Source organism: Pleurodeles waltl, chromosome 1_1, assembly GCF_031143425.1.
Source record: "Pleurodeles waltl isolate 20211129_DDA chromosome 1_1, aPleWal1.hap1.20221129, whole genome shotgun sequence".
Taxonomy (NCBI): domain Eukaryota; kingdom Metazoa; phylum Chordata; class Amphibia; order Caudata; family Salamandridae; genus Pleurodeles; species Pleurodeles waltl.
This window is the reverse complement of record NC_090436.1, coordinates 506,197,109-506,216,928: the sequence shown is the minus strand read 5'-3', so window position 1 is coordinate 506,216,928 and position 19,820 is coordinate 506,197,109. Positions and strand designations below refer to the sequence as shown.

At 41.6% G+C, this 19,820-nt stretch overlaps 1 protein-coding gene across 1 annotated transcript in view; it reads right to left on the bottom strand.

The window, feature by feature from the left end:
• ADGRV1 (adhesion G protein-coupled receptor V1) overlaps positions 1 to 19,820 on the bottom strand; it is a 2,003,619-nt gene that overhangs the window by 1,096,381 nt on the left and 887,418 nt on the right. Inside the window, exons 58-59 of the mRNA XM_069225272.1 lie at positions 8,372 to 8,551; positions 2,258 to 2,422 (exon numbers count right to left, since the gene is read on the bottom strand). Coding sequence (XP_069081373.1) covers positions 2,258 to 2,422; positions 8,372 to 8,551 — 345 coding nt within the window. The remainder of the gene's footprint in view (positions 1 to 2,257; positions 2,423 to 8,371; positions 8,552 to 19,820) is intronic.

The window sequence follows — 19,820 nt, the reverse complement described above, 5'->3', positions numbered from 1 at the left end:
GAGGCCACTCTGTGATCCCTTTTGAGTGTCCATGTTGCTTCACCGAGGACCAGTGCACCTCTGTCATCTGTGGGCAATGCACCAGCTCTCCTGATGCACATGTGTTGATCAGAGCCTTTGTCCCTCTGCTTTTCTTTATTTAGATGTATTTATATTATTTTCATTGATTTCGTTATTTTTTCTTTTTTTTTCTCTGCCTCCCTACTGGTCCTTCATATTCCCTGAACTGTCCTTAGCTTTAATTTCCCAAGTGTCTGTTCCTTCCACTGTGTTCACTGGATGCAGGCGCTTCTCCAGGGGAAGAAGAAAAAAACTTTCCCAGGCTCCACGTTGCTCCCTCTCTCCACACAGTGGCTTGTCAGAGCACATCTGGCACTCTTGTGGCGTGTACATGCAGGACCGGATCCTCCTCGTCGCCAGTGTAATGCTGGCTACAGCACGTGCGCTGACGCTGAATTGTGCACTGCAATAACGGACTACACTTGTTGCTGCAGTGGCACCAAAAGCTGGAAAACGTCCACTCTTCCTCTTATTTATTAACTTTTTCCGCGGCCCCGGAAATACACCCCTGTTTCTGGGTGACCACAACAACAGCAGTGCGAGCCACTAGACCCACACCATCCATTACAACCATCACCATCTCTGGTGGCTCTCGGAATGCCTACAGTCAAGCCATCATCAGAGTAAGGAGTGTAAAAATAAATAAAACAAGACAACAGGCCTTCTCCATCCATGCATCCAGGAACTGGAACATCCCCTTGTCATTCACAACCGCCCCAATGCTGCTCCAACTGAGGAATGAGCTGAAGGACTACTTCTTTAAAGAACACTTGATCACAATGCATTAACAGTACACATATCCACTACCTTTCCTATCACTTATTGACTTTATGTTTGCATTTGACTGTGATCAGCACTTTGATGTTGTTTAGGTAGGCTAGGTTCACGCTATAGACAAACCACATACATACATACATATATACATGCATAAATACATGATGGGAACCAAGAAAATCTAACTTGAGTGCAGATTTGTTGACCTGACCTTGGTACTAGATATGACACAACTCTTAATGACGCAGAATTCTCCCAGTTCACCAGGGTTATCCCAATGGAAAAGAGAATTAATGAAATGCATGGACACTGAAAATACAGTTGTTAATACTTGAGCTCAAGGAGGTTACTAAGCAGGTGACACGGTGGGAAACGTTTCTCTCTAAATTAGCAGAAAAGACAATAATACACCTCCATTACAACAGAAGATTAAAGCAAAGTATGTGGGTTTGGTTCGCTGTACTACGACTTGGGAACCAAGAAAATCTAACTTGAGTGCAGATTTGTTGACCTGACCTTGTTACTAGATATGACACAACTCTTAATGACGCAGAATTCTCCCAGTTCACCAGGATTATCCCAATGGAAAAGAGAATTAATGAAATGCATGGACACTGAAAATACAGTTGTTAATACTTGAGCTCAAGGAGGTTACTAAGCAGGTGGCACGGTGGGAAACGTTTCTCTCTAAATTAGCAGAAAAGACAATAATACACCTCCATTACAACAGAAGATTAAAGCAAGGTATGTGGGTTTGGTTTGCTGTACCACGACATATCCCTGCCTGAAACACAGACATATATCATGCGTATTAAAGAGGGCATAGAGCGAATCAAAAACTTAGTTATGTACACACAAACCCAGCCAAACACAACATATGCAGCACAAATACGAAGCATAATCCTGCCCTGGACCCAGACATACCTGGGGATCTGGGCCCTTTAGCCACTCCTACCGAGAATATTGCCTGGGCATCTGCTTTCGTAGCTGTGTTTTTTTTGCTGAGATCCGGTTCAATTCTAATTATAATAATTGATTATTCTCCGAGTTATGGAAAGTCATACTCTATTAAGCAAGCAATCTCAGTTCCTGCTGGATTTGATTGCCTTCTCAGGCAACCACAAAAAGTGTGTGGGCAACAGTGGTATTGCAGGGCTAGGGTAAGTGTTCCCTGTTCTGTTCTCCGTTCCCTACTTGGTTACACTGCAGTTTTTACAGGCATCGCTGTACAGTACAGACTATTTGCATGTAATTATATTAAATTCAGTGGAATGACAATAAAAGATGCAAATTGTGGGGAGTTTATGTTTAAAATTATTTGCATAAGTAAAATAAGTCACATTTTATAGCAGCATAATATACAAATGTAATGTTGTTTGTAATTTATGCTAGGCAATTTAATATTTAATATTTCACTAAGTACCTCATTAAAGACAATAGTTCCATTTAAAGGACTGAGATCAAATTTTGCTGCATCCTCTAGCATCCAAATAATTCTTACTGCACCTCTTCCACCTTGACTCCGTGCCACAGTTAATGACACCGACCCAGCTGGGTCACCAGGTGACTTTGGTTCATAAACTGTTACCTTAAAGACAAAAGAAAAAGACTGAAACACAAAGAATATAGCTCCTCGTCCATCAGAAAATACCAAAGTACCAACAATGACTGCACTTTTTCTCCTTCAGAGTTCAAAACAATTTACTCGTGAGTAAGTACTTCAACGATATTTCAAGGAACCTGTTAAAATGTATTGTAAGGGCAAACTAGTGTGGGCAGAAGATATTTAGCACGAAAGATCATTTATTATAGGTCCCAAGCAATATTAGTTCACCCCCTTAAATCCTTTCTCCCGAAAAAGACAAATATGCAAGTTTGTTTCGACAGATTCAAGTTTACATGTTATCTGCACTGAGACGTTTAATGGTAAGTAGGGCCATATCATGAAGGGCTGCGCTGGTTAGTGCAGATTACAGTGCCTGTTAAATGCTTCCACCCTGTGTAATGTGAATTCATTTAACCAGAGATTTCTTGAAGTTAAAGTCTGATTTTTAGAAAGAACAGCTTGAAAACAGTGAGCGGGGCTTGCTGCTTTAAATTCCTGAGTGGTACTGTTTTAAATCATACAGAAACATTTAGAAATATGGGGTTAAATTAATTCACTTTACACACTACAGAAATACTGTTTGACCTGGCATCCTTGGCGTGGTTTTCCCCCTAAAATTTTGCCATCAGACCTCCTGTTTTTCTGACTTATTTTTCACTAGTCTTGGGAATCTAGCACACTTTACCACTACTAAACAGTGTCAAAGTGCTTGTGCTGTCTCCTTAAAATATCCAATTTCTTAACAATGGAGTAACCATATGAGCTGCAAGACCTGGGTACAATGTGATACATGCAATTGGTCCTAACAGGTGATACACAGGATGCAAATGAATTGGCCTATCCAGACTCTATACCAGCAGTCATAAAAAGACCATTATTTCATGACAGAAAAAACTCTTTCAGAATCGTTTGAATCAATACAGTCCTTCCATGGAGGGTGAAGCAGTCCAGGCTGGGGAGAAAGAATTGTTCACTTTTCGACCCAAACAAGAAGGGAGGTTGCTTAAGACCTTAATAGTGGGTCTTCATTAGGACAAAAGGGAACAACCTGGGATCACAGTGATTCATCTGGGGCTAAATGTCATCAAATTAGATCCAGCAACGTAAGATGTCATATGTGTCGGCCTAAACAGGTGATTCTTTACATATCCATTAATAAAAGTAAAAGAGCCAAGGGTGTAAAATAACTCTCCAAGCCTTGCGGCTTAGAGAGGTACACTGTGAATTTGTTCAGATAGCTCATACTTTTATTAATAGATGTCTAAAGAATCCCCTGTTTTTAGACCCTTGGGGCAATGTTATGATGAGGAATATGTTTATGGATATATTCAGCTTTAATACAGTTTGGTACTAAATTCAATTGAGTATTGTTTTTTGTGTTGTAATGTGTGTGTACACACTTTTCCCTTTTATGAAAGAGTTTTTTGTCTCATGAAATAATGGTCTTTTCCTCTCTCCTTTGGGCTGAGGTTATATGATAATGGTATAGAGTCCAGATTTGCTATATCCTGTGTATCACCCATTTGGACCACTGGTTTGTATGTCTCCTTAAAATATGGCAGAATTGGCTTATACGCAGTTGGCATATTTAATTTACTTATAAGTTCCTAGTAAAGTGGCACTACTTGTGCCCAGGACCTTCAAATTAAAAGCTAGTAGTGGGCCTTAAGCACTGATTCGGCCACCCACTTAAGTAGCATTTTAAACAGGTTTCCAGCCTGCCATTGCAGTTTTTAACTGCCATGTCGACCTGGCAAAATAAATCTTTTGCCAGGTACAAACCTTCCTTTTTAATACATATGCCACCCCCATGTTAGGCTCCCTGGGCAGCCCAGAAGTGCAGGGAGCAGTGTATTTAAAAAGTTGGACATGTGCTTTCAAGTTTTACATGTCCTGATAGTGAAAAACTCTTACATTCATTTTTCACTACTGCAAGGCTTACATCTTCCATTAGATAACATTGGAGTTACATTAGTATTTATAATAAATGTAATTTCCAGATTGGAACTGATAACCAGTTCATGTCCGGTGTCTTTGGAATTTCAATGAACAATCCTAAATCTGATAAAGTCCGATTTTAAATAACAATTTTTAAAATGCTACTTTTAGAAAGTTGGCATTTTCCTGGCTTTGCCATTTGATGCCTACAGCTGAATCTGGGTCACATGACTTGGTGTATTTGACAGTTGGGCTTTGTGTGTTCCTCATAGACAAGTATACACAATGAGAGCATGGATGTGACTGGATGGGTCATCACTGGCAGGATGGGAGGGAGGAGCTGGGCCCACCCCAACTACCCTTGAATAGTCTGTGTCCTGTCTCCACAAAAAGGGCTTCATATCCCCTGTAGTTAGTCTGCTGCAAGGGCCAGGAAGGCAGGGCACTTCAGTACTTCAAAGGCATGCCTCTAGAAGCTTATCCTCAATTCAAATGCACAACTGGGTAGGAATACAGGAACTCAGACACAGATCTCTTCAGTACATTTCTGGACCTGTGGATACTCTGCCAGGAAGAAGGACTGTTGTGCTGCTATACGGATTGTAACTCTGCCGGAATGCTGTTCTTAAGGACTGCTGCCATACTGTGCTAACCTGCTGCCTGCTGCCCTCCTGCCTGGGTGAGAAGGACTAGACCTGTATTTCTTGAACCCAAAACCCAAGAGTGACTTCCAGGTGGCTGGCTTCCTAGTCTGCAGCCTCATGGACACAATAGGATTCCAATAATCATGCACCTGGACTCTGCCATCTGTGAGTCTACCCTGCCAAATGGTGCCACCCCAGTCCTGGACCCTTGGAAGTTGGCTAGTTATACTTGGAAGTGGGCTAAAGGTATTCTGCCAGCCTCTGTGGATCCAGCGGAACCAACGCATTGCCTTTGCTGCCCGAGCAGAACAGACACATCACCGCTGCTGTGTGGAGTGAACCTGTCGCAAAGATCCACATCCTATTGCAGCCCCTCAGAACTGCCAATGGATGGTGCATTATCGGTGCAGGCACTTCCACCACTCGTCAATGGCAGACTCATACATGGTGCCAGACTCCATATCGCAGCCTACCAGCTCCTCGGAACTAATGCATCACTCCTGCCGTATGATGCATCCTCAGCGATGGACTATGAATCACAAGCCCCCGTTGACAGGATCCTCAACGACGACGCAGGGCCTCACACCTCAACTCATTTGCATCTCGGAACCGATGCATTGCTTCAACTGTGCAACGTATTTGTTGACTCAGCTCCTTGCAACTCTCGCAAAACAGGATTGAAGGTACTTTGTTCAGCAGTCCTAATTGGGTCCCTGTAACTGGCCTGTGATTCATCATGGTCAGCATGAACTTGTGACTTAATCCAGATTTGGCGCAATCAGATATACACAGTTGGCGCTTTGTGCTTTTTGGCACTGTTTTCACTCAAATCCTCAAAATTGTGGATATCAGGTTCTACTAATTGGATCTTTGGTAGTTTTTGTTTTATTTTATTTATTAAAAATCAGACTATTTTTCTGACTTGGTATGGGGCACTTTTTAATGTGGTGTTTTTCACTTTATTACTGTTTGAAGTGTTGCTCACATACTTTAACATTGCCTCTAAGTTAAGACTGACTGCTCTTTGCCATGCTACCAGAGGGATGAGCACAGGTTAATTTATAGCTGGCTTATGCCTCAACCGTAAAAGGATTGTGGTTGTTACTTGACCAGTAAACCAACCAACCAACCAATTTCTTACAAATACAAAAATAGGTGCTCTGCTCTGGGCTGAGCCACTGCAGCCCTTCATGATACAGCTCCTGAACTTTGTTATTGGATTCATAATCATGTTTCTAAGGTACGATTTATTTCACTTGATCTGCTTCATTTTGTCAACATTTGTGGTGTGTAGGCTATGGGCCTTGAGGAACCCCAAACTACTCCCCTTCTTACTCCTCTACTACATTTGAGTGAGTTACAAAATATGGGATCACCAAGGGTCTGTACTTTGTCCCTCCCCACTTGTATGCAAATACTACCTGCGTTTACAAGCAAACAGAGGTGGATGCAAGCAGCTATAACAGCTAGATCTTGAACATATGCTGATGATACCCACTGGGTATCATAGAAAGAGACGATATGAGAGGAAAATATCTGTCAATAACTTTTTTAGGAAAAACATATTTTATTGATGTTCATAACAACAAACTGAACACAATGGGCCTCCTGTTACAGTTTTACTTATTAACATCTGTCAGTACAAGTAAAAGGAATCAAGCCTTAAATGCGGTTATGGCCTCAAGATTGTAATTTTAGCCTACGTTACAAATGCCATTTGTAAAACCTGCCTTTGATCGGTTAGCATACCTTAACAACACTTCTCTCACAATAAGCCATGTTTATAGCATAAGGATTTTATGTATACATGACATTTTGCATTCCTTGTAGAAGTGATTCATTTACTAGCTCAATCTGGTGAAAAAACATCCTAGCTTCTCTTTCAATGAAATTTAGTACACCATTAAGCACAGAGATCCTGTTGTCCCTTGCAGATTTAGCAATTCTTTTTGACTCTGGTCTTCTCGCCTACTTGATTACCAAGCAGCAGTAAGTGTAAAATATCATCAGCCTGTGACTGTCTTTCTGGACATGCTGCATGGCTTCATTCATTTTCAATGACAAAGTGAGCAGTCTAAGCACCTGTGCTAGGTCCAAAAACCCTTCAGAGGTATAGTGATACCCAGTGCTTAATATCAAGGTCTTCTCTGACCATCGGCACACCAAGGGATGTGGTCGGGAATGAGTACCCTAGTCGGGTTCTGGGCTAAACAGTGGGACTTATTACTAAGTCAGCCACTCAAATACATAATGAAATGTCATTGTTACTCCTATCTGATGGGAATGAAGTACAGAACCATAGGATCACATGAACAATTCCTTTAAACATAGATATAAAAAGCAAGCCAGTCTCTTCATCTCCAACATATTTTCTTAATTTTTCATTAAACTGGAAACCAATATATTTTGATCTGTAAGTTTGTCACTGTTCAATGCACTGACATTCTTAATAAATGTTCATCTTGAAACAAAATTGGTTTTAAAACCCTGTCATCAATTCTCTGTAATAAAATGCTCCTTATTAAATACAAAGGCAAAACATATATATGTTAAGAGAAATATATTCATTTATAAAATATTTACTCATGAAAAGTATAACTCACATCTTTCCAATTTACTATAATACTTAGTTTTAGAGTCCTTGCATTTTATCACACCTGAGGGAAAAATACACATTTGCGTAGTCTAACCTATGTTGGTGAAAGGTAGTATAGTTAATGGCTTGAATAAACAATACAATCAAGGCATAAAAGGTTTGAGGTGTAATTAGTTTGAGGTATACATCTTTCAATGCCTTGCTTTGAAATGTAGAACATTTATCTCCAATTAGTACTCCATTTAGTAAGCCAACATGATTTGATGATTTCTAGCATTGCATTTCAAATATGCAAAGCACAATGATCAGGCAATTCTTTCTATCATGGTCCTCAGTTCTTTATAACAATATCACGAACTGTCCAAACACCTATAAAGAATGAAAAAGGTCGGTAACAATTTTGATGTCATCTATTTGAGCTTGCTTTTGCGTATCTTTTAAAAGCTGTGATATGTCCTGTGGATGGTAATATTACAATTTATGTGTAAGGAACAGAGACTTTTTGAAACATTTATCTTAAACACAGCCAAACTGCAGCAGACGTAACCTGTGAAGGGGGAATCTCATGGTGCATCTTTGAAGAAAGAGGAGACTTGAGTTTGATTAATTATATATTGGAAGAGCAACATGTTCACATTAACTGTGGGAAACACCATTAGTAATTAAGGTTTTATTCTATGTTCCTCACATTCATAAGTTACAGAGTCAATGTAAAAATATGAATGTGCTACCTGTCAATCTTAAGACACTTACCACTCTCTCTGTGAATCCAAAAACTCCCACAGGTGAATCATTTGGTGGAATATTAACAGTCACACGGGTTTCCTCTCCAAGCCTAGCTCCTCCTGTTACTCTCATTAAAGTAACATTGAATATTTCAGAAAATTCAATTACATCGTCATCCACTATGGCAATCTCTATAACGCCAGCACTCTAAATAAGAAAAAAAGAGAAATGAAATTTAGAATATTTATTCTTCAAACGTTACTCACTTAGGGACAGGTACAATGAACTATGGTGGTTTCTTATAAAACAACATTGATTTGTTTATTGAACAAAAATGTACATAACTTGCCTTTTCTTTAAGTAATTTTCAACAAATATTGTTAGAATGCTAACATTGTTACTTGCTTCTACAGTTTAAAACGTATTGCATATTTTCAGAAAATTTGTCTTTATACATTCAATTAGTAATATAGTGATGCTAGTTTCACTTTCACAAGAGAGAGGAATAAAATTGTGTCCCATCGTGTAAGTAACACTGGCATAAAGAAAATATTGCTTCAATGCCATACCCTTTATGCCACAGAGAAAATGGTGGAAGAAATGGTGTTTATTATTTAGAATTACATTTAAATTTCAATGGAATGCAAAACCCTGTCTCAATCTGCTAAAATAACAGATTTGTTTGTGCTACCTCTTGGAAGGTTTTCATTCGTGGCAAGTGACTTTTTAAAGACACTTTAACTGGTTTTATTGATTTTGATGTGTATGTGTCACATATATGGTGTTTGAACTACGCTGTTTTAAATATTATCAACTAAAAAAATATATTGTTGACTGACTCACTTGTGCCACCTTTCTGTTGGATGTTAAAGAAATCTTAACCTCAGTATGTCTTGGTTGGCATGATGTGTAAAGGAGTCAAGTTGGTATAGGAGACAGGGAGGAGGATGTCACAGCTGGAGGTCACGGCATTCGATGTGCTTAATGGGGGTAGAACTTACTATCTTCATCAGTCTGGGTTCAAGGGTAGGTGATGGGAAGAACAGTGTGTCCCACTTCTTGGCTACACAGTAGCTATGTGTTTAGTCAGAGGACATGTGATGTTGAAAATGTACCTCATCTATTGTGCACTAGAGCTAATATCTTATCAATCTATGCAAATCAGAGGGCAGATACAAGGAGCCATGATATGTTAGTGACACAAGTGAAATTGAGCTATTCCACTCCGATGTGCCTCTCTGGCTAAGGGGGACTAAATGCCCTGGGTTGACAGAGGCACTCAACCAGAAGTCACTTTCTTTATTCAGATGGGCACTTTCAGTGTGAGTAGATGTCTGTGTTTCCACATCCTTGTGATATTCCTGAAGAGGCCCCAAAGGATAGGGCCAACACAAATCGATCATTATATTATTAGGAGCTACCCAAGCAGCAATAATATATAAAAATTAAACCAACAAGGAAGCCTTGAGAATGATTTGTCGCAACATCCATTGTTGGGTTGGATGTTAGATTGATGGAACTACCACATGTTTTGAAATTACCTAGGTGTCACTTCAAAACTTAAGTATATACCAAGGACTGACAATTAACTATTGGTCATTTACTGCACAGTAAATGTTTGTGTGTATATATTTAAATATTTGTGTATATCTGTATTTATTGAATAACTGTATAATACCATAAATGGTATGATACATGAAAGTAAAATAAAAGAATACAAAGTTGAGTTTATAAACAATGTATGTTCCAACATTAAGCAGCACCACTATTGTTGAGCCCACATTGCAGTACATTTGATTGATCCCTATAGAGAACCCAGTGTAGTAACTGCTTATAAATGTAACAAAACAATAAAATATAAAGAACAAAATGTGTCTGGATTCCTTTTTAACAATTTACTTGACCTGTTTGGAAAGGAACAAAAAGCTTTTAGTAAAAAAAGGTGAAGCACAAACACAGAATCTCCATATACGGTGTTGTCATTCTACCTAAGTAGGAGAAAAGGCAACATTTCAAAGTGAAAGAAATTCAAGGCTGAGTTGCACTAAATGCATCAAACTCTTCTAATGGTATGGTGCTCCATGTTTTTTCTTGCACTGATTCTGGCACCTGCTCCCAGTTCCAAGCTAGCTCTGAAATAGTCCTAAATTGTATTCATCATAAAAGGTCAAACAAGGATGGACCTGCTACTTAATGCAGATAAAAGTGTGTTACTAAACCATAACTCTTCAAGAAGAAAGAGTCGTTCTTATGAAGTATGCATTGAAAACTTTTACCTCATCGAAAATGGGATGAATAATTGTGAAATAGGGGAACGTGGCATGAAATGTTGGGCCTGCAAACCTGGATGTGCTCCAGTAAAGAACTCTTAAACCAATCATCTGTCTTTGCAGGGAACAATGTTTGTTGTAACCCCATAAGTATGTTTTACAGATACTAATGCTTGTTTACAAAGACCAATGCTTGTTGGAACCAATGCTTGTTTAGGACATGTGTTGCTCAAGCCTCCAGCATTCCTACGACTCAGACTGGGTTTGGCTCCCTATGACTCAGACTGGGTGTGGCTGGATGCAGCAGGAATTTAAAACAACCACCCAGCTTGAGTGAATTGCTTGCTTTAAAGGTCACCCTCTGCAGAGAAGGAGTCTCTGCTTCTCCATGTTTGATGTTCGTGTTCAGTCCTGTATCCTGGATGCCGCTTGTGGGGAGTTGAAGAGATCGAGAGAATTGACTACTAAAAAGGAGGTAAAGCACTGCACATGCTCGAAAAGCAGTTATTTGTGAAAACTTGACACTTGCTGACTTGATATTCGAATGTGAATGTCGGATGTTTAGGAGCGCGATACGCCTAAGAAGGCACCTCATTGGCATTTAAGGTCAATGGGATGCTTGCCGCTAGTCACTTAATAGCACTTGTTGCTTGCTACATATCTCAGAAAGGAATTTTGTGCAATTATCATAAAAACGATGTATTGTGAACACGTTTGTTATCGCTAAGTTTAATATGACATTTGCATAATTGGTGCTGCTGATATGAAACATTCTTTGAATAGCCTGACAGTTTCATTGCTATGTTCAACGTATGCTGTGACGTAACAGTGATAAAACTGATTGCTTGTGTTATTGATATTAACTCTATGTTCCAAGAATGTTACAAACATTGCACTGTGACATTTGGTATTAATCCTGTTTCCAGAGTGATGAAAACTTTGCACCATAATCTTATGATACTAACCCTATGTTTTCTGTGTGATCAGAAGACACCGAATGTGTGTTCCTTGCAATTCTAAGTACAGTGTGTAAATTAACACTTGAATGTCTGAAAACCTAATTACCTGAGAATTTATTGTCATAATTTATTCCTTTTTAAATGTCTATGGAGTCAAGTGAGTCAGCATCTTAAGAAATATCAGCAAGGTCATCAAACAAGATTTCCACAGAACTTCAAGGACATTTAGGAAGGCAATAATTAAGGTGACATGGGATCAATCTGAGGTCACAGTGGGAGTAGTCATAGATATTATAGGAGGTTCAAGGTTCTTATTTAATTACTTGTTTCCTGAAAATTCCTAGGGAGAGCTATCTAAAGCGGGAAAGGGGAACCTAACAGGTACACCTAGCTTGCACATAGAACTCAGAGACTAGTATATACATGGTTATGAGTTATGAGTTCAGTATAGGAAATCGTGGCTCTTCAAGGACCATCACCAGTCATTTGGATCTAGTGTCTCTCTCTCTCTTTCCCTTTCCCTTGTGGCTTTCCAATGCCAATCATATGCATTTAAGTGGGAGGCACGTAACGTAACGAATTGGGAATAAGCAACTTGGTCAACATTATATCTCTGTGGGACGAACAGGTTAGTGCTTGACAAAATTGACTCAAAGGAGCAACAGTAGCCATTTCCAGCTTTTAAATCTACTTTATTGTTGAGATGGAATACTTCCACACAAAAGATATGCTTTACAACTTTCATTTTCTGAAGCCTGTTACTGTATTTCATTGTTTTGTATTCATATAGTACTTAATTTGCTTTTATGGGACACCAAAGCATATTGTCAAATGGGTAGGACAATACAGGGAGTGTTTGTTGGAATAGTGTTGTATTTGCTGTGAAGTATTTTTTAGTATTTCGTGAGTGACTAGAGTTGTGCTCTTATTGTGTATTTTGTTGCCGCACAAAGTGTTGTGATAGGAGGAGGATAAATGAGAGATCGGCAACCTCAAATCATCATTTAGAGGACAGCTATAATATACTCTGCACGTTTGTGCTGAGTTCGGACCATCTGTTTTGTTTCTTGTGAGTCTGGGGAGGAGAGAGATGGATAGATAAACGTCATCTGAATGCTTCCATTGCATTTGTCCATACAGGATTATCACTATTGGATGTATAATCACACTACTCAACCCAGGAACATAGCTTAGTCAGTGGGATTCAAAGGGTGTGAACCTAAAAAAAAAGAAGCAGTGGGCTGAAGGGTGAAATGTCCAAGGATCAAAATCGACTGCTTCCATGAGGAACAGGGTCAGTACTGACTTGCATAAGGTAGGCATCTATCTAGAGTGGCACAGAAGGCAAAAAACAATGGTTTGGAATGGTACCCCAATCAATTGTCACATCACCTTTTGGGTGTGTGACTGCACCTGGAAACAAGAAGTTATATATATATATATATATATATATATAGATATTAAAAAAAACTAGTGGCAGTCACAACTAGGTAGCTATAGTAATGTTTCCACAGAAAAAGCATTTTTGACTTGTCTATATCTTTGGCACCGTTTGACGAATCTTCACAAAACTTTTTTTTAAAGTGTTGGGGTGATTCTTGTTACGCTTGAAAAGTTTTGGGGTGATCCATCAAGCGGGGGCTCAGAAAAAGGGGCGGGTCAAAAAAAGTTGCGCTTCCCATGTTAATTCTCATAGGACCCTTAGACAAGTCTGCAGCCCGAACCACTGGAAGAAATTACACCAAATTTGACAGAAAGCTAACTTTCGGTATGCAGATTGATCTTTTGCTGGAGTTGCCTTAGTGACTTTCTAACCCACATGCTATAACACTTGGCTTACCCTGGTCCATTACCTCAGGACATTGTTGAAGCTTTTCAAAAGGTGTTCCCCTGACTTGTCTTGCATTGGAAACTTCAGCATTAGTAGGAAACTCTTTCATGTTTCATTGCCATACTTATACAGCTCTCCTTGGTCTGATACTGGGTTGTTCCACGTCATGGGCTGACGGGGCACTGTGTGTCACATTTCTGTCAGTTCTTTCTAACACTGTTGGTGATAGTTGATAAACATCTCTAACTCTTATAATCTGACCAGATCCTTCTTTTGTGTTGATCGCTCGTTGCATGGCCTCTCATGGTTTCCTCCACATATTCTCTTACTTCTTCGCAAACTTGACATTCGAGTAAACCACTTGGTTTCAGGGTGTCTGGGATTCAGACTACCCAAACCATTTGCTGAATTTGTTTTATATGTTTTAGCAGCCTGTGGATGAAACACATGTCGGCTGCTTCTTTGGAGAATGCCATATGTATTACAACAGAAGATTGGGATGAATAAACAAACGGATTTTAGCAACTTGACCTTGTGACTACATGTAGTTACTTATGAAGGACTTTATGGAAACATTTATTAAAAAAGCTAGTGTGGAAGCTGGGTTGTTAGTTGACTGGGGTGTGACCCTGGGGCAATCAGAAACCACAACCTTTGTAAGGGTGAAACACAAGCAACCCCCCATATTAACCTGTGCTCACCTTCTGGAAGCATGACACAGAGCAGTCAGGCTTCACTTGAAGGCAATGTGTAAAGTATTTGTGCAACACTTAAAACAGTAAAACAGTAAAAACCAGGCCAAAACGACAAAAATCCAATCAGTAGAACTTGAATTATGAATCTTTAAAGAATAAATGGTAGAATAGCGCTTAAAAGCAAAAAGCACCAACTGGGGATATCTGGTCGCACTGGACTGTGACAAAGTCAAAAATTAAGGCTGACCACGATGGAGCACCAGCCAGCTACAGGGTTGTTGAGCATTGAGGTGATCTGAGGCGAATTTGCGTTGTGCAGCTGATGCAATGCGATGGTTCTGAGATGTGGCGAGGCTGCGGTGTGAGCATCCTGTTGGCTGGGGTTGCAATGTGAAAACCGGTGTCTGGGATGTGTTACGTAGCCGAGGGGCTGCATTGGTTCCAATGAGCAGTGAAGCTGTTACATCACTTTGCAGTGAAGCTTTGGCATCACTGAATCTGCTGTCGATGAGGGATGCAAGGACCTGCTCCAGGGACGCATCGTGCAGTGGCAGTTCTCAAAGTCGCTACATCAAACGCAAGATGCGGGATGCAGTAGCAATACGAGTCATCTGTGCGTGGTCCAATTCACAGAACAGTGGTGATGCGTTGGTTCTGCTGGAGGATGCGCCACTCAGCCAAGGGGATCAGTAGGTTCTGCTCAGGGATGACCCTCTCAGCAGAGGCAATGCATTGGTCTCACTGTGAAGCACGTTAGGCCACTTCCAAGGGTCCAGGACTGCAATGATACCACTTGGTAGGATAGACTCACAAATTGCAGAGTCTAGGTGCAGGGTAGTTGGAAGTCTTATGTGTCCCTGAGACTTCCGATCAGGAGGCCAACTAACTAGCTCTTCAAGTCACTCTGGGTTCTGGGTTGTAGAGATGCAGGTCCATCCTCCTTACTCCCAGGCGAGAGGTTCTTCAACCTGCAGATCTTGCACAGCAAAGCAGGAGTCCAGCAGAGTGACAGTATTTAAGGAGCAATGCAGTCCTTCTTCCTGGAAGAGAATCCACAAGTCCAGAAGTGTACTGAAGTGGTGGTGTCTGGGGTCCAGTTGTTCTGCCTAGTGGTGCCTTTGATGTGGGGGAGGCTTCAGTGACATGCTTTTCAAGTGCACAGATGTCCCGCCATTTCTGCCCTGGCTCCAGACACACTAAAGGGGTTATTCTGTCCTTTGTGTGTTGATAGGATACAGCGTATTCAGGTGCAAGGTTTTGTTCAGCTCCTCCCTAATTTTCTGCCTAGGGCGGCCTATCAAGTCACACCTAAGCTCCCTTTGTGTATGGCTGTATGGCTCTCTAGGAGGAATACACAAAGCTCAGATCTCCCCAACCCCAGACATGTGATCAGACAGGGAGAATGCACCAAATTGCTAAATTAAGAAAATGCCAACTTTCTAAAAGAAAATAATTCAGTATTTTAAACTGTGATTCCAGAGATACCAAACTTGGAGGGTTATTTCTTCTCATTTGGAAATTATGTTTTTAAAGTGTAATAAAGTAATACCAACATTAACCTATGGGACAGATATGCCTTGCAGTGGTGAAAAACAAATGTAAGTGTTTTTCACCACCACAACATGAAAAACTTAAAAGTACAAGTACATGTCCAGCTTTTTAAATACACTGTATCTCACTCTTAGGGCAGCCTCAGGCCTACCTTAGGGGTGGCAGATATATATTAAAAAGGATAGTTTGGCCCTGACAAACAGGTTAATTTGCCATGTTGAAATGGCACTTCACACCTGCACATGTAGGCTTTGCAATTGCAGGCCTGAGACATGTTTAAAGGACTACTTAAGGGGGTGGAGCAATCATCGCTGCAGGTTCACAAATAGTATTTAATTTGCAGGCTCTGGGCACACATAGTACACTTTACTAGGGACTTACAAGTACATTAAATAAGCCATTGAGAATAAGCCAATGCTTCTACGTTTTAGGGAAAGAGCACAAGTACTTTAGCACTGGTCAGCAGTAGTAAAGTGCGCAGAATCCTAATGCCTGCAATAATGAAGTCAACAAAAACAGAGTGTCTGAAGGTAAAACATTGGGAGGAATCACACCATGGAAGCCAGGTCTAACAGACAGGTTTTAGAAATATTCATGGCCTGCAGCTCAACGACAATGCCATGAGTGAACAAAGATGCAAATCAGTGGTCATGTAAAGTGGCCTAGATTCTTATTATAGCTGCAGCAACATTACAGCCAGTTGGTTCTGGCAAAAGGTTTATTTTGCCAGGTGGAAATGGCAGTTCCAAACTGTACACACAGACTCTGCAATAGCAGGCCTGAGTCATGTTTAAACAGCTATTTAAAAGGGTGGCACAATCAGTGCTACAGGCCTGCTAGTAGCATTTAATTTACAGGTCTTTAGTACATGTAGTGCACTGTACTAGGGACTTATAAGTAAATTAAAAATGCCCACTAGGGATAAGCTAATGTTATCATGAAGTGCACAAACACAATGTCAATGTACGCCATGAAATGTGCCAGCATAACAACAAACTCGCTTTGCTATTATCGATTTCACCAACATGACCTCCCCGTCAACCCATAGACAGAAGTACGGGGTCAATCAGGCCCTGTAACCCCAGTCTGAAGCAACTGATTGATAGCTCACAGGTGGGGTGACACGTAGCCCATAGACAAACACAGAACAGGAAGGACCCAGATCAATTCTCCAGATAGGCAGCACATTTGGCCACAGAGGTAAAAATTTCCAAAACATTATAAAGTTAGATGTCACATGAGGTTACAAACACACAGGCAATCAGAATACAGCACATACACCACAAGCAGTGATCATGCGCTTCTCATGCGGGACATCTGGACATGTTACCTACTGGGCCACACTATGTCCACACAAGGTCAAGCCCCACCTGCACACTTTATCAGATGGTCGGATAAAAGGCCTCGTGACTAGGCCTGGATTCCTTTATTGAAAGAATGTATTCAATTGTTTTATTGCACCCCAAAACAATGTATACAAAGATGCTCAGAACTCTGTAACTTTGAGAAACAGTCATCAGACCCTGACTCTGTACTGCGCTCTCCCAGCTTAAACAGACTGTTCCTGCTTTGCCAAACAACTCTTCTCTTTCATTTATGTAAGGTAAATCTGCATTCGAGCAACATTTTGGTGAGCCAGTCAGGAGACTGGTCCTCCAAGCTTAGACTGCAGCTGAAGGAATGGGGCCCCACCCAAAGTATGTCCCATCAGCAGAAGAGATGAAACAGAGTGAGCATGAGGGTATGTTCCCACCAAGGAGAAGTGTGAGCAGCACTGAGCGAAAGAGGCAGCGCAGCACTGAGCGAAAGAGGCAGTGCAGATGGGAGTTAGAAGAAAGGCGCAGATTGAGGAGAGAGAGTGAGAGCTTTGGCCTGGGAAGCGCAAAGGGAGAACAGAGCAGCACACCCTCCTCCAGAGGAGTGAAGAGCTAGGCCCATCAGTGTAGGAGAGGGTCCAACCAAGGAACAAGAGTTCAAAGCAGCCTAGTCCCAACCCAACTAAGTCAAAGGAGAAGCAAAATGGGACCTTTATGCATGTATGAGGAGAGCAGAGACAAAGACGTCCACCACTCTCTCTGAATGCGCTAGCCAGGCACACCGACCCCTAGAACGATAGTTTCCAGAGAAGAAGGCCAGGTCTTTGCATGACCATTTTGTCACCTGCTGGTCCACTGGACTCAAAGGGAGGGCCAGTATGATAAACCCTGGCCGTAGGAGGGATCCTTCCAGCCACAGGACAATGCCATCACAGAAGGCTGCATTCGGCATGGAGGAGGAGATCCAAAATGGAACTTCCCCTACATGCAGGAACCCTAAAATGAAGGGAGCGCTACTTTGAGGAAAAACTCTTGGAGCAGCTCTGAGCCAAACTATGCCTGCTGTCACAGAAGGGCATGTCTGGGACCATTTATGTGTGCAAATGGACAAAGAAGGGCTTAAGACCAAATTACCCTCATTGACGGATGGAGCAGGAAAATGAATCTTATATTTTGAGAAAAACACAGCAGGAATAAACCCTGCAATAGGTGATGTCAAGAGTCTGCTCAGCAGCATCATCGGAGAGCAGACCAATATGTTGTCTTCCCAAGCCCACATTTTAACCGTCACACTGACTAACACCAAGCATGACATGGCCACATTGAATTCATTCAAACACCAGATATGGATGACCCTGAGGGAAATGTACCCTGATTGGATGTAGGATGATTCATGACGGAGAGTGTGAAGCCTGGGGAAACCATGACTGCCATTCTAGACAGAATGAGAGAATGATGGGGACAGAAGACAGGACAGCCATGGTCCGACAGGGGCTCCCAGGTTGCACTCTTTTACAGCATCCTCAAAAAGGGGCTACCCACCATAATACAGAGTGAACTGGCCAGTGTAGTAGGAAATCCAGGCCTACATGTTACATTACTATAGAAATAAACAGGAAAAGGACAGGAAAAAGCAGAAGTAAACCCACAGAGATGCTGCAAAGCTGGTCCAACATAAATTTAAAAAGACTATCCTTGAGGGGGCCACATTTGCCACAAGCACGCAAATGGCACCAGTCTTGAAGGGAGCTCAACCTAAGATCCCCAAAGGGTTTCCACCTCATACTAACAGCACAGGGCAGGGAGACTAGCAACCGCCAGAATGAGCCACATGTCCGACCTATGCCGCTTAAAGGCATATCATGAATGGAGAGGGATAAGCCAGTGCCCGCACAATCTCTATCCACACAACCAAGCCCAGGCAACCCAAATGCATCCTGCACCCAGCAGACAGGGAACTCAGCCCACAAGGGCCGGGGCCACAGCCACGGCATGGAGGCTTGACTGTCTGGGAAGGCAATACATTAGCTTAATCACAAAATACAAATATTCAGTAAGTCAGACTCCCAATGATTATACACTCTCCTCAATAAAGATCAGTGACACAACATTTGGAGAAAACTCACACCTTTACTTGCATTCAATAAAACTCAGGACTGCTGTATGTTATGTTGATTGTGAATCTGCTCTAGAATCTGCCATTTGGGTGCTTGCAGGGGCCTAGGCCTATTCTGCTGCTGGTCCCCGAGGATGGGGTTGACTGGCCACACCCCTGAGGGAGGGCAGTATGATGAGGGGGACAGGGCGTCCCTTGACCAGAGCATAAAAGCCAATACCCAGGACCCCACATCCAAGTCCAATTAGGATGGGCTGCAAGTCAAAAGGACCCCATTCTTCAACACCAGGCCCCCAGCTAATGAAGGCCCCCTCCAATTCCAAGATGATGCATTGTTCCAGTGTCGGGAGCCAGGTTTCCTGCGCACTTAGGATGATAATATCCCCAGACAATTCTGAGGTCTACACACAAGTCCAACAAATTCCAAAGTGCACACACAAAGTCAGCAAGGAAATTCAATAAACGTCCCAGCTCAATACTCGTATCTAGCAAATCTTGACAAGTTCCGGTCAAGGAACCTTACTCCCATCGAAGCAAATGCTCTGCCTTATCCTTTCCCTAAAAGGTTTCTAAATGATCAAAAGTCTGCTTGTTGGATCATGCCCCTCCAAAACAGCGAGAGTCCCGGTCAAGGACTGGGGATGGCAGGCCAGAAACATCTTGGATCCCGGGAGAGAGGGGATGGCAGGAGGAGAAGGGACCATCACAGCCTCATGTGAGGCGTCAGTCGGTCAGATC